The 23,062-nt window shown below is 32.6% G+C and overlaps 1 protein-coding gene across 5 annotated transcripts in view; it reads left to right on the plus strand.

The window, feature by feature from the left end:
* Positions 1-23,062, plus strand: part of LOC145287724 (NADP-dependent malic enzyme-like) — a 195,380-nt gene that overhangs the window by 155,380 nt on the left and 16,938 nt on the right. For all 5 annotated transcript variants that reach the window (XM_080135477.1, XM_080135480.1, XM_080135476.1 and 2 more), the window contains exons 5-9: positions 8,230-8,391; positions 9,623-9,726; positions 14,476-14,585; positions 18,338-18,435; positions 20,804-20,917. In XM_080135477.1, the coding sequence (XP_079991603.1) occupies positions 8,230-8,391; positions 9,623-9,726; positions 14,476-14,585; positions 18,338-18,435; positions 20,804-20,917 (588 nt within the window). The remainder of the gene's footprint in view (positions 1-8,229; positions 8,392-9,622; positions 9,727-14,475; positions 14,586-18,337; positions 18,436-20,803; positions 20,918-23,062) is intronic.

Genomic DNA, 23,062 nt, shown 5'->3' on the forward strand with positions numbered 1-23,062 from the left:
TACCCGGGTCTATAAAGATCATATATCCATACATGCACACACCCAAAAATATCCATATGCATACATTATTACGGGCTTCACTCAAAACGATCTATTACTCATTTAGTTCAAATATACCTTCATACAGGTGCTTATTTCGACTAGTAATAACATAACTGCTCGATGAAGTAGAACATTAAGTGACTTACGTAACCCATATGGGTATGATTATAGTTGCGACCTCACTTATCCTCTTTTTTGGGGGGGGGGGGGGTTATTTGATGGGGTTAGTTGTACTTATAGCAGTTCCATTATCCCAATTTAGAGTTCCTTAAGTGCATGTATTCTGAAATGTTTGCAGGATATAGCAGTTTCTTGTTTAATATTCAATAATTTTTCTCGGTCTTTAAACCTAGTTATCTCAAGTTTTTCTGATAAGCATAATAGACATGGTGAGTTCAATGAGTGGCAAGTATTGGCCCTTCTAATAATATTCCATTCTATACTAGGTGTTTTATTTTCTCTAACTAATTTCCAGTAATATAACGATAAGGAAGTGTCCTTTTCATATGTTTGATTATTCATCGAGCGTGTATGTCCATAGAATCTATTTTTGAAAGTCATTTGGGTACTCCCTATGTAGAATCTTTCGTCCCTTGGGTTCTCCATCGGGAATATCCTTGCTTGGTATACCACCGATGAGGTCAGACATTCATTTTTTATTGGGCATTCCTCAGGTTTTTTACAGTTACATTTATTCACCGCAGTGTTTGCACTAGTATTCTCCCCTTCTCTATTAGTCGTCTTTAAAATTCTTCCATTATGCTTTTTTATAATCCTTTCCAAATTATCACTACAGCTGTAACTTAATTTTAATGTATTTTTATTAAATATCTTATGTAATATATTATTTGGTGGGAAATGCTTATTAATAAGTTGTAAAAATTTTGCACCAAGTTTTGTTTTCAACATAATGTTAAAGGGGGGTGTGAACCAAATAATTTTCCTACCACGATTTCTAGATCCATTTGTGCTAGTGTTATTTATTTTATATTTTATCTCTATGTCCTTATATCCACTATTTTTAAGTGCTGTATTATAAATAGCTTTGCAATTATTGAAAGTTACTTCATTAGATGAATTGTTACTTATTCTACTTTCAATAGATAACGGTATATGTTTAATAATGGATGGTGGATGGTTAGACTGCGGGTGTATATAAATAGGATTAGCGTTATCCTTCATATATGGTTTATAAGCATTTAAATCCAGATCCAAAGTAACGTCAAGGAAATCAACCTGTTTTAAGTTAGCATTAACTTCTACTTTTAGGCCAAAATTTTTCATGTCCCTATGGATTGCTCTCCTAATTTGATCGCATTTAACACTTGTAGCATTCTTCACTATTATCAGCCCATCATCACGATATAGGCCCATGTCCCTTCTATCAATAATATTATCGTGATGATGGGCTGATAATAGTGAAGAATGCTACAAGTGTTAAATGCGATCAAATTAGGAGAGCAATCCATAGGGACATGAAAAATTTTGGCCTAAAAGTAGAAGTTAATGCTAACTTAAAACAGGTTGATTTCCTTGACGTTACTTTAGATCTGGATTTAAATGCTTATAAACCATATATGAAGGATAACGCTAATCCTATTTATATACACCCGCAGTCTAACCATCCACCATCCATTATTAAACATATACCGTTATCTATTGAAAGTAGAATAAGTAACAATTCATCTAATGAAGTAACTTTCAATAATTGCAAAGCTATTTATAATACAGCACTTAAAAATAGTGGATATAAGGACATAGAGATAAAATATAAAATAAATAACACTAGCACAAATGGATCTAGAAATCGTGGTAGGAAAATTATTTGGTTCACACCCCCCTTTAACATTATGTTGAAAACAAAACTTGGTGCAAAATTTTTACAACTTATTAATAAGCATTTCCCACCAAATAATATATTACATAAGATATTTAATAAAAATACATTAAAATTAAGTTACAGCTGTAGTGATAATTTGGAAAGGATTATAAAAAAGCATAATGGAAGAATTTTAAAGACGACTAATAGAGAAGGGGAGAATACTAGTGCAAACACTGCGGTGAATAAATGTAACTGTAAAAAACCTGAGGAATGCCCAATAAAAAATGAATGTCTGACCTCATCGGTGGTATACCAAGCAAGGATATTCCCGATGGAGAACCCAAGGGACGAAAGATTCTACATAGGGAGTACCCAAATGACTTTCAAAAATAGATTCTATGGACATACACGCTCGATGAATAATCAAACATATGAAAAGGACACTTCCTTATCGTTATATTACTGGAAATTAGTTAGAGAAAATAAAACACCTAGTATAGAATGGAATATTATTAGAAGGGCCAATACTTGCCACTCATTGAACTCACCATGTCTATTATGCTTATCAGAAAAACTTGAGATAACTAGGTTTAAAGACCGAGAAAAATTATTGAATATTAAACAAGAAACTGCTATATCCTGCAAACATTTCAGAATACATGCACTTAAGGAACTCTAAATTGGGATAATGGAACTGCTATAAGTACAACTAACCCCATCAAATAACCCCCCCCCCCCCCAAAAAAAGAGGATAAGTGAGGTCGCAACTATAATCATACCCATATGGGTTACGTAAGTCACTTAATGTTCTACTTCATCGAGCAGTTATGTTATTACTAGTCGAAATAAGCACCTGTATGAAGGTATATTTGAACTAAATGAGTAATAGATCGTTTTGAGTGAAGCCCGTAATAATGTATGCATATGGATATTTTTGGGTGTGTGCATGTATGGATATATGATCTTTATAGACCCGGGTAGGAAAAATAATTTATTAATATAAAAAAAAAAAAAAAAAAAAAAAAAAAAAAAAAAAAAAAAAAAAAAAATAGAAGAAATAAATAGATGAAAGAAAGTAAGGAATGAAGGGTAAATGGAAGAGAAAGGAATAAGGGTATTAGAGTGAATAAGCAAAGATGAAGGTAAGTACTACAATATATAAGCTTATATACTAGGTTTATATAACCTAAATACTCTGATTTCTGTCATATGTTATTATATATTATTATTGTGTCGTGATACATCTTATGTATATATGCCTTACCATCGAAAGAATCTTTGTTAAATATGAGGATAACCCTATGAACTTCATACTGAATTCAATATAAATTTTTACGTAGTGTCAATCTTTACGGTAAAAACCTACAACTTAAGAAAGTGTAACAAGCGGAAGAGGCCATGAAACATAACTAGAGATGTGGAATTTGATAGAAAAAGTGAATTTATACAGTAGGTGTATTCATGTCTGTTTCTACTTTAGATGTATCATTTGGTGGCACGGTACATGTTTGCATGTATATATATATATGTCTATATTTGTGTGACTTTGGATATATAGGTGTATTTTACGTATGCATGTATGTTTGTATGTTTATATATATATATATATATGTATATCTGTATCTATGTATCGGTGTGTATGTTTGTATGTGGATGTGTCTCTGTGTCTATTGTATGTAGATGTATGTATACACACGTATATTTCTGAACTATTAGAATAGGCGGCCTCGTATAGAATTGTTGTAACAATATAGATTACAAAAATGTATGGATGTCCGAATGTTGTTTATATATATGTTATATATGTATGTATGTGTTGATATGTATATGTATGTCTGTTGTGTGCGTGTGTTTATATGTATGTATGTGTATATATATATATGTATATGTATGTATTTATGTATGTATGTGTGTGTTTGTGTATATGTGTGTATATGTATGTATATATATATATATATATATGTATATATATATGTATATATATGTACACCCGTCTGTAGTCGGGTAGCATAATATTGCATATACGAAGATGTTACCACGCTGCATAAGTAAAGAAAAATACTATTATTTGTCTCTGTATGTCTGTAATGTGTGTGTGTATATATGCGCGGGTGTAGATAAATGTTAGACATTTATAAGTGTATTGATACACGCATATAGGTACATGTGGGGTTTAGAAAACTTTCGGGTTTATATTTATTCACATTTTGTTGGTTTATTTGTTTAAATTTAATTTTACTTTATTCTTAATTTATTTTTTTATTTCTTATTTTTTTATTTATTTTTTTTTATTTATTTTTTTTATTTTTTTTATTTTTTATTATATTTTATATTTTTTATTTATTTTTATTTTATTTATTTATTTATTTATTTATGTATTTTATTTTTATTCATTTATATTTTTTTATTTACCTTAATGTAACTTTTACTTTATCCTCTATGTAGTTTCAGAATCATTGTCTAGTTTCAGTAAATAAAACAAAGAGTGTTCAGCATGGATTCGCTTTTGAATATATTGATTAATATGTGTGTGTGTGTGTGTGTGTGTGTGTGTTGGCAGTGTCTGTGTATGGATGTGTTATGTGTGTGTGTTGTGTGTATGTGTGGGTGGAGGTAGATTAAAAGGCACCGGTCAGTACTTGGTTGACCATAGCTAAGGTTATTAACTTACAGACTCTAAGACAAGGAAACTAAACTCTCAAGTACCCTATGTCATAAAAAGCCAAAAGTTAGGTTAGATGGGGGAAGGGGAAGAGAAAAAAGATGTTTATCATCTTCAGAGACCTCACTCATCCTTTTACCGTTTTTTGTTTTTTTGACTCCCACCCAGGTTGTATTTTTAACTTGATAAACGAAGTAGAAAAATGTATTTGGTGGAAATGTCACTTTTGAAGGTAGTTCTTGGCCTGAAGACGTAATCCCCCAACGTGGGTGATTACAGAAACATGTATGCACATATGTAGCCATTAATGTTTGTATAGATAAAATTAATATACATGCTCTGTTCACTCATTGAGCACTATTTTGGTAGACACGTGTTGTTTCATTGGATGTACTTCTAGGAAACTAAACTCTACTGGCTATATATATATATATATATATATATATATATATAATATTGAGCAGTTTTTCATTACTCCCCCCCCCCCCCCGAAAAAAGGGACACGAAAAGAAGCTATTCTCCGGATATTGAGCACCTTTTTATGATTATATTCCCGTTTAAGCAAATTTCTTTTATGCTCCCTCAGTCTAGAAAGATTTGTCTTTACGGTCTGTTGCAACGATAACAAACTGTAAATAATTCAGTTTCAAAAATACCAAAGTAGAATTTGTGTCAACCGAATGTTTATGTTATAAGAATGATGAGTTCTGATTTGTGTTATTAAAAGAAAAAGAATTGTTACAATGTCAAAAAAATGGGAAGAAAAAAAAACTGGTAAAAAACATAAATGAAAGTTTTTTTTGCTTTAAATAAAGAATCGTAGTTGAATCGAATTGTTTATTTTAAAATAAAAATTCACTGGACCACAACGTTAATTGCGAAATCATGGAAATTATTTTAAACTAATTCCAAAAATAATGCTTGAAAGTTTTTAGTTTTAATATCCACCGAAAAAGAAAACAAAGAACAAACTTTGCACCCAAGCGAAATAACTCAAAGCGATTCATAAAAAAAATTGATGTCGGTAAAAATAAATTAAATTAAATGTTATTAATATAAATCAAATTTAAATAATAAACTTAAATAGAACACTTAAAATAATTCTCTCACTATAAACTGTTATATCCCGTTTTGACGGTATATAATAACATGACAAAATACGCCAAGTGGAATGCGTAACAAAAGGTTTATTCGTACTTCGAAAATAATACACAATACAAAATGGCTGCTCGCCTTGAAGTTGATATACGCGTAAATGAAGGTAAAGGAAAAAGGTAAGTTAACGTGTGTGAGCGGAACGCTCGTCCTGGGAGCTTGGTTAATCCTGACAACACTTGGAGAGTGTAAGACGCGAGACGGTCGGGCTAGTGCGTACCACTGAACTGACTCCAAGACAATTCAAGACGCTCTTTTATACACCGTTTCGTATCCGGTGCTATCCATAATTATGTCCCTTATAACATAAACAATAGCTAATACACCGCTATTTAATGAAGTCGATTTTCCTTAATGTAATATGCAAATGACGTCGCCTCTTTAATCTTATATTTTGCAATAATCATATATATATAGGAATGATAAAGTAATGGACTTTTGTATATATTAATTAACTCGTGAACAAACAAACAGACAGGAATGCGAATTTATATATATATAGATATAATCAAAACCAAAACTTATGAAGAATTCTTGATAAAATCATTTATTACAAGGAATGGAGGTCATAACAATTAGATAAGTCAATCGGAAGAAAGATGTAAGTGTGACACACAAAATAACACACATGCTATCGTATTCATATATAGATGAGTCTATCTTCCACCACCACCACCAAAAAAAAAAAAGAAGGCATGAGCCATAGCTGATATTATACAAAATAGTCATGAACAATCAAGGAGGATGGAAGAACTGAGAAAGAACACTAACCATATCTCTATTTGAACAGTGTGTAGAGCACTGTGACTTTGCAGCGACTTATTGCTATCCAGATTCCAGTGAAGACCAATGGTTTTTGCCAGCCAGAAATCAGTGGTAAGCAGATAATTTAACTTTCTTTCTGGCTTAGCCAATCAGAGGCCATCTCTCAGACAAACTGAGTACACAACAAAAGATGATAAAAGGGAGTGCTTGCTGAACTCTTCCTTTTTTCCAGACAGAAGAGCACAGTGAGCTGACTCATCCACAATGTTTGTTTCAACCCCTAATTTTCTCTCGTGGGGCATAACCTACCCCTACGCCGGGCCATTTGGCCTTGGGGTTTGACAAGAAGCTCCAAAGATTTGAACATGGCTATGGTTGACACATAATAGCAGCATGCTACTACACTAACTAGTTAGCCAGTTGTGTACAAATCCCAAGAACGATAGAAGCCTTCTATCATGTTTGAAAGTGACACAATGTTCAACGAGCAGGATCGGAGATGTGCTGCTGTACAACTCATGCTCTCTACCGGTCCAAGTTTTGACAACAGGACCATTGCCAGCGCCCTCAAAATACATCATTGGATTGCCACAAATAACAGGGATGTGCCCACGGTGATGAAAACAAAGTTTCCGGCCACGGTTATGGCTTTGGTGTCGTTTCAAGTGAAAGCCACATCATGCCACCTCACATCTTTGAAGTCAGCTTGAAAGTCAACACCAAAGTGTACCTGGATGTGCTTAAGAGTGTGGTGATCCTTTGGTGCAATCAGGTAGCTGCTAACAGACCCTGGGTGTGGCAGCAGGATTCTGCACTGGCCTACAATTCCAAAGAGACCTAAGGAGTGCTAAGACTTTGTACTCTTCTCTCACGTACCCTCCTCCTCTGACCTGAACACACTGGACTACTTTGTTTGGTCATACGTCGTGGCCTGGTGGGAGATGTCCTTTTCTCTTCCCTGCAACCTCTATCTCACAGAAGAGATGTTGCGAGTTTGTCTCTGCTTTATCGTTATTTTCATGGAAAGTGTTCGACTGAGCTTCAATCTATGGTCCCCCCTCGTCAAACTTTCACAAGAAACACTAGACTAGCTGAAAACATTATCAATAATTTTCCCCACTCTTTATCTGTACCTAAACCTAAACATAGATTCCATGATCAAAGCTTCTTTCTTAGAACTGCACGCCTGTGGAATTGTCTTCCGTTTTCCTGCTTTCCGGCTTTCTATAATATGGTTGTCTTCAAGTCCAACGTGAACAAATTTATGATGAGCCGTTCCACTTAAGTTAACAAATTTACCGAACTTCCATTACTATCGATTACTATATTGTCCTTTTGACTACTCTACACTCTTTAACCCTTATCCTTGAGTGGCCTATAGGCCTTGATAAGTGGTGATGTTTATGTAAAAAAAACAAAAAAAAAAACATCACTAACATGACCTCCCACAACACCAAAGCCAGCCTGATCACCGTCATTTGCCAAGTATTCGCTGAGCTCCTGTCGGCGCTTGTGGAAAAAGCATGCTCCTAATTGCGGACCCGTATCAAGGCGGTGATTGAGGCTGAAGGAGGTTACATTGAATAGATGTCAGCTCTACTACATAATGAAGTTACTTGAATTGATTTTTTTTTAATAAAAGTTTTGAAATAAAACTGTAATGTTGTTTTCTTTAGGATGACAAACTTTATCGTTTAACCCTATACAATTGTAAAAATCATTAAAAGTTTGTTTTTTTTTTTTCTCTCAAAAAAAAAAAATTAATTTATTTAAATTTTCTCAGGCAATTGTTGTGACAGACGGAGAACGTATCCTTGGACTTGGTGACCTTGGTGCCTATGGTATGGGTATTCCGGTTGGCAAACTCTCGTTGTACACTGCACTTGGTGGAATCCATCCAAGCAAATGTCTCCCAATTTTATTAGATGTTGGAACAAATAACGAGGTAAGTTTTTTTTTTTTTTTTTTTTCATTGCAAGAAACTCCGTACAAAATCTGCTTTATGTAATTTCTGACAACAAAATTGTTGAATGTTCAGAAGAAAATGTCATCAGAAGAAATTTTAATTTACGGAACAAGATATTTTTTGTTCTATTATTCAAGCTTATAGTCAGCTAACTTACTTCCTAACTTCCAGCGTGGCTGCTACCGGAAGTTCCTTCACTTTTACTGTTCTTCAGTTTTTCAATTGTGAAGCGATTCATTGATAGAAGATATAAGAAAAACACATCATTAGAAAATATAAAAATTAACAATTATACTTTTTTAAACATATTTATTACATAAATTCAAATAAAAAAGCTTTTATTTTTAAAATGCACACGAAAAAATTTTTATTTTTATAATTTCATAAGTATATTTTTATTATAAAATTTCAAATAAAATAAAAACTTAATTTTTTTTTTATAAAAAGTGCAAATAAAGACTAATCGTGTTATTTTTATCGTTTTATAATTTTGTTAATTTTTTTATAATTTTGTTAATTTTTTATAATTTTAATTTTTTTATAATTTTGTTAATTTTTTTATAATTTTGTTAATTTTTTTATAATTTTGTTAATTTTTTTATAATTTTGTTAATTTTTTTATAATTTTGTTAATTTTTTTATAATTTTGTTAATTTTTTTATAATTTTAATTTTTTTATAATTTTAATTTTTTTATTTTAATTTTTTTATTTTAATTTTTTTATTTTAATTTTTTTATTTTAATTTTTTTATTTTAATTTTTTTATTTTAATTTTTTTATAATTTTGTTAAGTTTTTTATAATTTTGTTAAGTTTTTTATAATTTTGTTAAGTTTTTTATAATTTTGTTAAGTTTTTTATAATTTTGTTAATTTTTTTTATAATTTTGTTAATTTTTTTTATAATTTTGTTAATTTTTTTTATAATTTTGTTAATTTTTTTTATAGTTTTGTTAATTTTTTTATAGTTTTGTTAATTTTTTTATAGTTTTGTTAATTTTCATTGTAGACATTTCAAAAATGTCTTTTTCTAATATTTCATTTCAATAAATTGCTTCACAATAGAAAATACTGAAGAACAATATAAGTGAAGGAACTGACTTGCTTTGTCAACGCTTCTGGTAGCAGGCATGCTGGAAGTTAGGAAATACGTTAATTGACTATTCAATTTTTTTTTTTTTTTTTAATCTCCCTGATCTGTCCTTATTGCAGAAAATCCGTAATGATCCGTTGTACATCGGCATGAATATGCCACGTGTCACTGGTCAGAGATACGATGACTTTATTGATGAATTCATGCAAGCTGTTGTACGCAGGTAAGATATTACTCATTGTAATCAACTTTAAATCAACAATGCTTATAAAATGGATAAATTGCTCATAAAATGGATAAATTGCTCATAAAATAAAATACTAAAATTGCCCCCCCCCCCCCGCAAAAACAAACAATTTACTACTTTATTAAGCGATTACCTGTAAACAACCTGAACAAGTTAATTGTAAAAGATACAAAAAAAAATTCAATATTAAACTTTATATAATCACTTTATATCAATCACTTTCACATACAACTTTAATATAAAACAATCACTGCCTTCTCAATCAGTTTGTAAAGATGTAAATTCAAATATTTTTTCAAAGGGAGATAACTACATCAGTATCTGTTGATCATGGATCGACCTTGCAAAAAAATAAAATACAAGAAATGGCTTTGTAATGGCTAGCACCGAAAGACAAATGTATGCATGGGAGGTATATTCCATGCATACATTTGTCTGCAAATGAATAATGGGGCAAACTCATGCAATTTTGGGATGGATGACAGTAATTCTTGCAGAGCCATCTCAATCCATAAAAGGAGCATTGAATAAGACAAAAATAAAATTGGTCTCATTTGAGAAGGATATCTCTTCCTCTGACTGAGAACAGGGGTTATAGTCAGCTAATGTGCTTCCCAACTTGTGTGTCTGCTACCGGAAGCTGTGACAAGGCAAATCAGTTCCTTCACTTTTTTTGTTTTTCTATTGTGAAGCGATTTATTGAAATAAACTATAAGCAAAGGACATTATTGAAAAATATACAATAAAAATATACAGATAAAAATAATACAACCAGTGTTTATTAAATTGTTCATTGCTTAAAAAAATTTTTAAAGTGTTTTCAATAAATCTTTAAAAAACGTAAAACTAATTTCAATAATTCTTAATTAAAATAAGACTGAAAAACTTTTCAACCATTTAAATGAAAAATAAAAAGATGGATCGGAAAAACATAAAAAAAAATTACATCCACAGAGGAAATAAAGGTGTGAGAAGAAAAAGGCAGAGGAATTGATTTACCTTATCACCGCTTCCGGTAGCGCTATGCCAAAAGTTAGGAAGTACATTAACTGACTATTACTAGAACAGGACTGAACTCCAATCTATGGTTCCCCACCCTTGCCAAACTTTCACGAAAACACTTGACTAGCTACAACCACAATATACTATTTACCCCACTCTTTAACTGTGCGTAAATCTAATTCTATGAACAAAGCTTCTTTCCTAGAATTGGCCACCTGTGAAACACTGTTCTGCTGGCATGCTTCCTGGCTGAATACAACATGGTAGCCTTCAAATCTAATGTAAACAAGTTCTTGTTGAGCCTTATCCTTGAGTGGCCTTCGGGCCTTGATAAGTAAATATTTAGACTTCTAAAGTAAAATAAAAAAGGAAATCAATGCAACATATTGGTGCAAGACAATGCAGGTGAACAAATTTTGTTTAATTCTGAGAATAACATAAGTGTTGGCTGGCGGAACGACACGTCTGCATAGCCAACAACACAGATTACACAACCCGTTTGACCATTTGTTTAGATTCAAACGTTTCTGGGTTTGTGTTGATTTCGTTTGTTCTTGTGACGTCACTCTTTCTTCCGCTGTAAACGCAACACATAAGACAGCAGAATTTCAAGCGACAAGAACATCGATTTATTTTGCATATCTGATCTTACATAAAAAATAACTGCAATTAAATGCATCTAAAACAAAATATTGAAATAACGTCTCATTTCAAGATATTTACGTCTACAAAAAATATTTGAAATAATGTCTCATTTCAAAATATTTATGCCTACAAAAAATATTTACGTCTCTAGAAAATATTTGAAATAACGTCTCATTTCAAGATATTCACGTCTACAGAAAATATTTGAAATAACGTCTCATTTCAAGATATTTACGTCTACAAAAAATATTTGAAATAACGTCCCATTTCAAAATATTTATGCCTACAGAAAATATTTACGTCTATAGAAAATATTTGAAATAACGTCTCATTTCAAGATATTCACGTCTACAGAAAATATTTGAAATAACGTCTCATTTCAAGATATTCACGTCTACAGAAAATATTTGAAATAACGTCTCATTTCAAGATATTCACGTCTACAGAAAATATTTGAAATAACGTCTCATTTCAAGGTATTTACGTCTACAGAAAAAATTTACGTCTATAGAAAATATTTGAAATAATGTCTCATTTCAAGATATTCACGTCTACAGAAAATATTGTAAATAACCTCTCATTTCAAGATATTTACGTCTACAAAAAATATTTGAAATAACGTCTCATTTTCAAATATTTACGTCTACAGAAAATATTTGAAATAATGTCTCATTTCAAGATATTCACGTCTACAGAAAATATTTGAAATCACGTCTCATTTCAAGATATTCACGTCTACAAAACGAAATTATTTTCATGCAATCGGTATTAATACAGTTTTAACTTAATCTTTGTTGTTATTCTCTTTCCACCAGACACGATACATAAGGCATTGATTTTAAAGCCAGAAACTCTCATACAAATCTGAAAATTAATATAAAAAATCTTCACCAAAATCTGTCATTTATTTATTTTTTTTATTGGAATCCTTCGAGATGAGTTTTTTACTCACGTTCATCCCAAACATGGCATATTGCCACTTGTACGTAAAGGGCTACTATTTGGGACGATGCCGAGGAAAGATTAACAAGATGTTAGTTTACGTTACATTTAAACTTCTGCATATCAGTACAGTCAGGGAAGCACATAGCAGAAAGGGAATTCCAAAATCTAGCTGTTCCAGGGAAGAATCTATTAGAGTAGAAAGCTTTTTGGCATTTAGGAGCTTCGAAAGTGAAGGGGTGTGATTTTGCTGCTAAATTGAGTAATTTGTATTCTTTTTATTTATTTGCAAACTGTTATCCTCATTTTCATATTTGTTGTTTCACCACATTTTCACCAGCTCATCCTTTGGCCTTCTTTGGGTAGTATTGAAACCACAATATTCAGACAATGCTCATCCATAGAGAATTAATGCCGCTATCCATTGCAGTCGATAAAGGCGTTGAGTCTTTATGGTTCCAGGTGAACATTGTCTGAAGAAAGCAGTTTCAATCCTAAAGCAGGCCAGAAGTTGGTGAAACAATTATGAAGATGAGGATAAAAGTCTGAAAAAATAAAAAGAAAAAAGAAAAATCAGTCTAATTTCCAAGAAACTTGAAGGAAGAAAAAAATGCTTGGACATAAAAATATTGGATATAAAAAATATTGGATATAAAAAAATATTGGATATAAAAAAAATATTGGATATATAAAAAATATTGGATATAAAAAATATTGGATATAAAAAAATATTGGATATAAAAAAATATTGGATATAAAAAAATATTGGATATAAAAAAATATTGGATATAAAAAATATTGGATATATAAAAATATTGGATATATAAAAATATTGGATATATAAAAATATTGGATATAAAAATATTGGATATATAAAAATATTGGATATATAAAAATATTGGATATAAAAAAATATTGGATATAAAAAATATTGTCCACAAAAATATTGGATATAAAAAAATATTGTCCACAAAAATATTGGATATAAAAAAATATTGTCCACAAAAATATTGGATATAAAAAAATATTGTCCACAAAAATATTGGATATAAAAAAATATTGTCCACAAAAATATTGGATATAAAAAAATATTGGATATAAAAAAATATTGTCCACAAAAATATTGGATATAAAAAAATATTGTCCACAAAAATATTGGATATAAAAAAATATTGTCCACAAAAATATTGGATATAAAAATATTGGATATAAAAAAATATTGTCCACAAAAATATTGGATATAAAAAAATATTGTCCACAAAAATATTGGATATAAAAAAATATTGTCCACAAAAATATTGGATATAAAAATATTGGATATAAAAAAATATTGTCCACAAAAATATTGGATATAAAAAAATATTGTCCACAAAAATATTGGATATAAAAAAATATTGTCCACAAAAATATTGGATATAAAAATATTGGATATAAAAAAATATTGTCCACAAAAATATTGGATATAAAAAAATATTGTCCACAAAAATATTGGATATAAAAAAATATTGTCCACAAAAATATTGGATATAAAAAAATATTGTCCACAAAAATATTGGATATAAAAAAATATTGGATATAAAAAAATATTGTCCACAAAAATATTGGATATAAAAAAATATTGTCCACAAAAATATTGGATATAAAAAAATATTGTCCACAAAAATATTGGATATAAAAATATTGGATATAAAAAAATATTGTCCACAAAAATATTGGATATAAAAAAATATTGTCCACAAAAATATTGGATATAAAAAAATATTGTCCACAAAAATATTGGATATAAAAATATTGGATATAAAAAAATATTGTCCACAAAAATATTGGATATAAAAAAATATTGTCCACAAAAATATTGGATATAAAAAAATATTGTCCACAAAAATATTGGATATAAAAAAATATTGGATATAAAAAAATATTGTCCACAAAAATATTGGATATAAAAAAATATTGTCCACAAAAATATTGGATATAAAAAAATATTGTCCACAAAAATATTGGACATAAAAAAAATGCTTGGACATAAAAAAAATTGATCGCAGTTAAACGATTTGCAATTTAAATGTAATTTCTGTTTTTACATTTTTTTCAAATGAAAATCTAGAATTGTTATTTTCAACTTTGTTATTCCAGATATGGGCAAAATACATTAATCCAGTTTGAAGATTTTGCCAACCATAATGCGTTCCGATTTTTACAGAAATACCGAGACCAGTATTGTACGTTTAACGATGATATCCAAGGTAAGGAGGAGAGAAATTTGATTCAAGGGAAAGAAAACTTTTCTAAAATTCAAATTTAGGATTTCATTCCATTTTTTTTTTTTTTTCATACGTTTTTCATGGTGTGACACAAGGTAGACACTTTCTCCATCGTAGGTGGGGGACGTATTGGATAAGTATCTTCTTGGCTAACGGCAATCATTTAGAATAAACAGTAAATGAAAATTACGATAAAGTTTTTTCTTTTCTTTTTTTTTTTTACACAGGAATGGCCACTTATCAAGGCCCTGAGGCCACTCGAGGATAAGGGTTATTGCGTGTACAGTAATCAATAGGATAATATTGTAGTAATCGTTAGTAATGGAAATTTGGTAGATTGGATTACTTAAGGGAGCGGTTCATCAAGAATTTGTTTATGTTGGACTTGAAGACAACCAAGTTGTAGTCAGCTGGGAAGCAGACAAACGGAACAGAGTTCCACAGGCGTGCAATTCTAAGAAAGAAGCGTTGTTCGTGGAATCTGTTTTGATTTAGGCACAGATAAATAGTGGGGAAAGTTATTGACAGTGGTTTCAGCTAGATGGGTGTTTTTTGTGGAAGATTGGCGAGGGAGGACCATAGATTGCCGTGGAAATAACAATAAAACAAAGACAGGCTTGCAAAGTCCCTTCTCTGGAAGAGAGGTTGCAGGGAAGAGAAAAGGGCATCTCCCACTAAGTTACAAAGTCTATTTTGTACTCTGTCAAGGCAGGATAAGCTGCTACTAGCAGCTCCTGCCCAGATGTGGCAACAATACTCCATCTCTGGACGTACTTGGCTTTTATATAGATAGAGAATTGCATCAGCAGTAAGATATCTACTAGAGCGGTAGAAAGATCCCACCATTCTTCCAGCAACTTGGCAAGATACACTTAAAGGAGATCAGAGGTTACATCAGCTGAAAGGTGAATGTTTTTGCAGGGATAAACGTGCATTTACTAAAATGTACAAAAGTTTGTCAAAAACCGACATATGAGGGACGACACAAAAAGAGAGGGTGCAATTTAGCAGACGTAATTATCACAATAAAAGTCCATGTTAAAAGTCTCTAAACACAATTGAAAGAAAACGTGTATGAACAAGGGTAAACACAGTTTGAAGAATATATAACTTAGTAACGGGGAAGGGGAGGGGCTTTGCCTGGCTGTAAAATACGCTTAAATATGATATTTTAATTTGCCCAGATTTCATGTATATTATTATAGTCATGATTTAAAAATGTAAAAAAAAAATTATTTGGGTGCCATCAGCTAGAATCGAAACTGTAACTGTAGCATTCAAAGCTGGTGACGTTACCACTGTACCAACGTGACACACATACGAACTGATTAAAAATAAACTAAGATGAATGTACAAAATGTTTAACGATTTTCTTTCATTTTTGACACATTTTTGATCCCTTAAAAACTATTTTAATCCGCTTAAAAACCCATAAAAAACAGTCCTTAAAAAATCCAATCATTTGAGGCCCCTCTGCGACTTTTAGTTTCAGAAGAGATAGAGTTTGAAAATATGGAGACTGACATATAACCGTTTATGTATTAGATTTGTACAACGAAGATTCCATGTTAAAGGGATTAGCAATGGGGGGGGGGGGCTTAGCTTAATAACCAGAAGTCATTTCTATCTGAACGATTGGATAGCCAATCATCTGCTGGTCTCATCGTTCATGACCATTTAAAAATAAAAAGCTCATTAGACATGATCGGACAATTCTGTTTTAATGCATCGAAAGAGATTGCGTCTCGCTTTAAAATCTTGCGTACACGCACGTTTTGTACTTTGAAAATTGTTGAAAAATTTTGAAAAAATTTTTTATTTTCTTTTTTCAAAACACAAAAAAAAAAAAAATGAAGTCGCTTGATGTAATGAAGCAAAAAAGAAAAACTACTTCAAGGTCAAAAACTTGCTGACAATAAGTGTTAAGTGGATACATTCCAACCCAGAAAACAGCTATTCTTCCTCCTTTGTCAGAAACGTTACTATATTTAAAAAAAAAAAATCCTTCTAGACTGAGGCAATCTTTATTTTTGTCTCAATCCAGAGTGCCCTATTTTGGAAGCTGCATTTTTCGTACATTATAAAGTGACCTTGTCTTGCGCTGGGAGACAAGTAAATAAATAACATTAAGAAATTTTTTTTTTTTTTTTAAGACTTTATCAACAACTTGTACCTATCGGGTATTGCTTGTGATTCATTTATGAACCTACATCTGCATGTGTTCCCTGCACAGGCCGTGATCATCCACTCATTGTACTGTTCTAAAATTGTACCTATTTACTATGCCTCCCCACGGGAGAGAGTTAGACACCAGGGTCGTTTTTTAACTGTTCTAAAATTGTAGCTCGATTTCTACACCAGTCGCAGTGGGTTAGTTTTTGGTCATGTGGCCTATTGATTTGAAGAAGCATCAAAGACGGTAGGGGTGGGTTTAAGACTCCTGTAGGAGCAAGACCTAGACAAAAGCAAGGTTTATTTTACAATGAATAAAATATATTTCAAGTTTAACTGTTGTCTTTAAGTGATCGTCTCACGGAAACAGTCAAGCCCACAAAGAAAGATGAAGAAAAACATTGGCATACTTGTGTTTTATTCAGAAAGTGCAGGCTTGAAAAAATGGGTAATCATTTGGAAATACCAAGTGCTGTATGTATTCTATCTCGGCATTGTTTACAGTCGTCTAGCATTTGTCCTTGCCACTGGACTTAAGCAATGCCGATTCAGAAGAGGTGTGGTTGGGATTGCGCAACTATTGCCTCACAATTACATGCACAGGGGGTATCCATTGTCTCTTGAAACTGAATGGAGAGACATCAGCATGCTTGGTTAAATGGATAACATTATGGACTGTGGAATCTGCTGTCAGATATGTTTTTTTTTTTTTTTTTTTTTTTTTTTTTATTACATTTTCACCCCAAACAAGGCACATTGCCACTTTGGTGTAGGGGGCTACTATCAGGGGAAACATCTACTGGGGTACTATGTAGGGATTAGGGCAGCGAGATGTTGGTTCACGTTGCACTTGAACTTATGCATGTCAGTACAGTTGGGGAAGCAGTGACCTGGAATGGAATTCCAAAGTCTAGCAGTTCTGGGGAAGAAACTACTGGAGTAGAAAGATCTTTTACATCTAGGGATCTCTACAGTGTGGGGGTGGGATTTTGCAGCTTGTCAGGTCTGTCGAGGGTGTTCACGTCGTGGGGGCACAAGTGCTTGCAGTTCTTCAGAGCATTCACCATTATAATACTTGTAGAACAGGCAGAGGGATGCAACGTTTCGACGATGGGACAGAGGCTGAAGTTTAGATGCCAGTTTAGGGCCTATCAGATTTGCGACTCTCTTTTGAACCCTGTCAAGGAGCGAGAGACTAGTAGCCGATGCACCGGCCCAAATATGACAGCAATACTCCATACATGGGCGAATAGTGGCCTTATAGAGGTACAGGATACTTTCGGGTGTTAGAAGTTTTCTAGCACGGTAGAGAGAGCCCACCTTTCTTGCAGCGGCCCTGGCAATGCCCTCGATGTCAATTCCATATTAATGCTCCCCTTCCGACACTTATGAATACATAACAACTTGTATTCAATTGTTTGTATACAATTTGTTTACAATGTGTATCATGCTTTGGCATGAAATCTAAAACGGCTTGATATGCCACGAGTCGGACAAACCAAATCTTTTCACATGACGACATGCTTTAATTTTTTAAAAAAATTTTAATTTTTTTATTTCAGGCACAGCATCGGTTGCAGCGGCCGGAATTATTGCAAGTATGCGCATCACGAAAAAGAAATTGATCGACAATACATTTTTATTCCAAGGAGCTGGAGAAGTGAGTCATTTTTAAAACCTGTTGGAGCATCTTGTCAGTTTCATGTTCCTAGGTCTAATCAATATTGCACGGCAAAATCAACAAGTCTCGACATTTGTGGCTGGACTTGAAAAATACTCTTGTGTCCTATGGTTTTAATGTCCGAAATCTTAGAAAATGACTTTCAGTTTGGAATGGAATGAGGACGAAAAAGCTTAACATTTAATACTATTAAGACAAAGCTGCTTTCCTTCAATAATTAAAGAAACTTTCCAGTCACTGATTGCCATGCATAACAACCATCATTCACAGGTAACATGAATTCGAATAAATATATAGAAGACATTGCCAAGTCTGCTGCAAAGAAGGTGGGTTCCCTCTACCATGCTAGAAAATTACTCAAACCTGTTGGTGCATTTTCTCAGTTTCATGTTCTTAGGTCTAATTAATATTGCACTTGACTTTTCGATTCTGATGCGTGTCGTGATTTTAAGGTCTGAGACGTTAGAAAATGAACTCCAGTCTGTAACGGAATGCTGACGAAAATAGTCCGTAACATTTAATGCTGCTAAGGCAAACCTCCTTTCCTTTACAAAAAAATATTTCCAGCCACCAATTGCCATGGAAGCATTTGATTCGCTCTCACAGTGGCAAGAACTGTGCCACCAGGGTCAGAAAGTGAGATTGAGAAGTCAACGCCCTCGAGGAAGGACACTCTGATCTGCAGAAAGTGCTTGGACAGCACTGTCGGCATTCTCCGGTAAAGGTGCATCAAGCGATTAGCAATAAACTAACTTGACTGGAACGGTCGTCGCAAAATTTCTCCTGTTGTCAGCGTCTCCACATTTTGACTTATAGCATTCATCTTCTTTCTCCCGTTAATACGTAAATTTCTTTCTCGTCGCAGCGAGACTCTCCACCTTTGTTTCATATTTATTTCAGATTTTTATTCGACACTTTTACTCCGGACATGGAAATGTTTTATGGAATGTGTTCATTTTTTCACTTTTGTGGGTTTGAGTTTATTCTGTTCAACGCAAGATGTTAATTGGCATTTTATGTTCAACGGTAGCACAGGCGGAACCAGACTACATTACACTCAATTCATAACAGCCCCTTAATATCTCAATTTGCTTTGTTTAAGGGTGAATATAAGTAAATAATAAATAAAAATAATTACACCACTAGTGACCCATTGGGTCAGTATTTGTTATACATATAAATATAAATTTTGACATGACGTTTCTGAATTTTTGAGATAAGGATTAGATATTCGTATTTGGATTCATCGGACTACTGTTCTCATCTTGAGTGTCATTTTCAAGTTTCGGTCGATATAATCTCTGATCTTCTTCAGGTGTATCTTGTTGAATTCGGGAATGTTTCTGTCGAATTCGGGAATTTTACTTCATGGGGGGGGGGGTAGCGTGCTCTTGTTCCATCAACCATGACTGGATAGAGGGTCTAAGCAATTTGCAAAAAAAAAAATACAATTGCGAATTACTTAGGACCTCTATCCAGTCATGGCTGACAGAACAAGAACACTCTACCCCCTCTGAAGTAAATAAAGGGTTCCACTCAAACGTCCGTCCAAATTCCTGAGTTTGACAGAAACATTTCCGAGTTGGACGAGATACACCTGAAGAAGGTTGAAATTTACATCGATCGAAACGTTATGAAAATCACACTCAAGATGAGAACAGTAGTTCGATGAATTCAAACAATACGGATATATTTTGGCATTGATAATTTCATATTTTTACAAGAAAGCATTTACTTGAAAATGGATGACATGATAAAGGTAAAAAATATAAAGCTAAAGGGAAATAACTCTAAAAGGTGTTTGAAGGCCTGTTACTGCAGGGATTATTCAGTCATTGTAAATAGATAAAGAAATAAATTATTTAATGAATAAATATTTATTTATTTACAATGGCTGAATAGTTGCTGCATTGACAAACCTTCAAACACACCTTTTATTCGATAAACAATGCTTCAAACGAGCTACAACATACTTGGAAATAACTGATATTTTTTCAGGGTTATTTCCCTTATGCCAATTCAACTTGTGTATGTGTGTGTGCAAGTCTAGAAAACTAAAGAGTTCTACACTCAATAACAGCTAGCGCAACCTCGATAACACATGAGGGTGGTCATTTTTCTTTTACTTCTGAGGAAATTAAAAAAGACTAACAAAACTTAACTTTTTCTCTGACGATGGATTTTTAAATACTAAATTAGAAACAAAAAATTCCTTTTTTACATCGAAAAATGTGTTCAAAAACAGTTTATCTGTTTATTCTATATTTTCAATTTGAAGATGCTTTTACTTGTCGACGCTTTTCAACTTTTGATTAATATATATTTTTTAATTTGTTTGTTTATTTAGGCTAATATTGGCATTGCTAATTTGGTGGCATTAGCAATGATTGAAGAAGGTGCTACGGAAGCTGAGGCTTTCTCTAAAATATGGATGGTCGATTCAAGAGGCCTCATTGTCAAAGTGAGTACCCCTACCTTCTTTTCCTTTTCGTTTTTTTTTTTTTTTTCAATGTTTTATGAGTCCATTAAATAATGTCCAGATTTTGTTGTCTGATGGTTTGACAATGTTTCAGGTTTTATAAAATGATTGACAATGATAAATTTCTTTAAATTATTACAGACCTCCACCCACCCACGTCCCTCCTGTAGGTTTGTGCAAAAAAACATTTCTTGTCAGGGAGCAACATCATTTATAATCTGAAAATGATATTAAACCCACATTTTCATAAGTTTTCGTAATAACTTCATTTTAAATAGCGTTTTTCGCTCTATCTAATCATTTGAATTACAATCGTTTTAAAACAATTACGTCTTCTTTTCAGAATGTTGAATAGAAGATGGAAAAAAAGCAAATTCGCACAATTTTCTTATTTCGATTCAAGCTAGGCCGAAAAGCTGCTGAAACAACTTGTGATATCAACAAAGTGTTTGGCCCAGGAACCACTACTGAACTCGTAGCACAATGGTGGTTTAGGAAATTTCATGTTGGTGACAAGAGCCTTGAAAATGACGAGCATAGTGGTCAGCCATCGGATGTTGATAACGATCAATTAAGAGCCTTAGTCAAAGCCAATCCATGCACAACTGTTTGAGAACTTGCTTCTGAATCAGACATAACATATACAACGATTTCCAGTCACTTAAGAGAGATTGGAAAGATAAAAAAAACTTGATAAATCGGTTCCTCACGAATTGAACGACAACCGAAAGAAACGTTGTTATGAAATGTCATCTTCCCTTCTTTTACGCAACAAGAACAACTCGTTTCTCGACTGGGTTGTGATTTGTTATGAAAAGTGGGTTCTTTACGACAACCAGTAAAGCTCAGCTCAGTGATTAGATGTTGACGAAGCTCCATGACACTTCCCGAAGCCAGAGTTGCACCAAAAGAAGGTCATGCTGACTCTGCTTAGTGATCTGCAACCAATCTTATCTATTAGTTTTTTTTTTATGCAAGCAAATCCATTACGGCAGGGAAGTACTGTCAGCAAATAGATGAAATACATCAAACGTCAACAACACTCAGCAGCAGTCAACAGAAAATTCTCCTCCACAAAAATGCCCAACTGCACCTTGCTAAACCAACCGTGCAAAAGTTAAACGAATTAGGCTACAAAACTCTGCCTCATCCGCCATACTCCCCAGACCTCTCATCTACTGACTACCACTTTTTCAAGTATTTTGACTACTTTGTGTGAGAAATGCTTCAAAAACCTAAGCGATATCAAAAACCGCCAACAGCTACATAATGGCCACCAGAACGCAAGATTTTTTGGTTACTGGCATAAATTCACTTGTTGTTGCGTTGGCAAAAGTGTATTGATTCTGATGGTGCTCATGTTGATCAATAAATTTTTGTGTGTGCCGAGATATGTTCATCTGAAATTAAAAATGAAAAACTTCAAGAAATTTCTATCAACATGATATAATCTGAAAATGATATTAAATTCACATCTTCACCACGTTTCGACCAACTCATCCTCTGGTCTTCTTCAGGTGATTAATTAATCCTTTCGCCTGCTTGGGTAGGATTGAAATTACTATCTTCAGACAACTGTAGTGACTTAATGCCTTTATCCACTGCGCCACGTGCCCCGATTAATTATTGGGGATACAGTTACAAGGTTCAACATTCGTATCCAGTCACAGTTAACCACCTGAAGAAGGCCAGAGGATGAGATTGCCGAAATGTGATGTAACAAAAACTATGAAGATGAGGATAACAGTTTGCAAAAAAATGAATACACAAATTATGACGTCACCTTTCAAAGGATTAAAAATAAAATATTAAATTCAATCTGATATTTTCATGGTTTCAGTGTTTGACTAAAAAAAGTAAATCCTTTACAATTAAGTTTTTTTTCAGCATTAAAAAAAAAACAAAAAAAAAAAGAGTTCAGAATACTGTAAAAGAAAAACCAAATTTTCTTGACATAAATTCAAACAACATAAATTCAAGTTTTTAATCTTTATTTTTATTTCATTGTTTTATTAATTGTGTAAATGGTTTTCTCATGGAAAAATGTGTTGATTCTATCTGGCAAGTTTATCGAAAGTCTCATCAGTATGCCCTGTATTTAAGAATTCAGGTGATCGCTCATCCCCC

Source organism: Euprymna scolopes, chromosome 11 (assembly GCF_053919585.1).
Source record: "Euprymna scolopes isolate OS-2025 chromosome 11, ASM5391958v1, whole genome shotgun sequence".
NCBI classification, from domain to species: Eukaryota; Metazoa; Mollusca; class Cephalopoda; order Sepiida; family Sepiolidae; genus Euprymna; species Euprymna scolopes.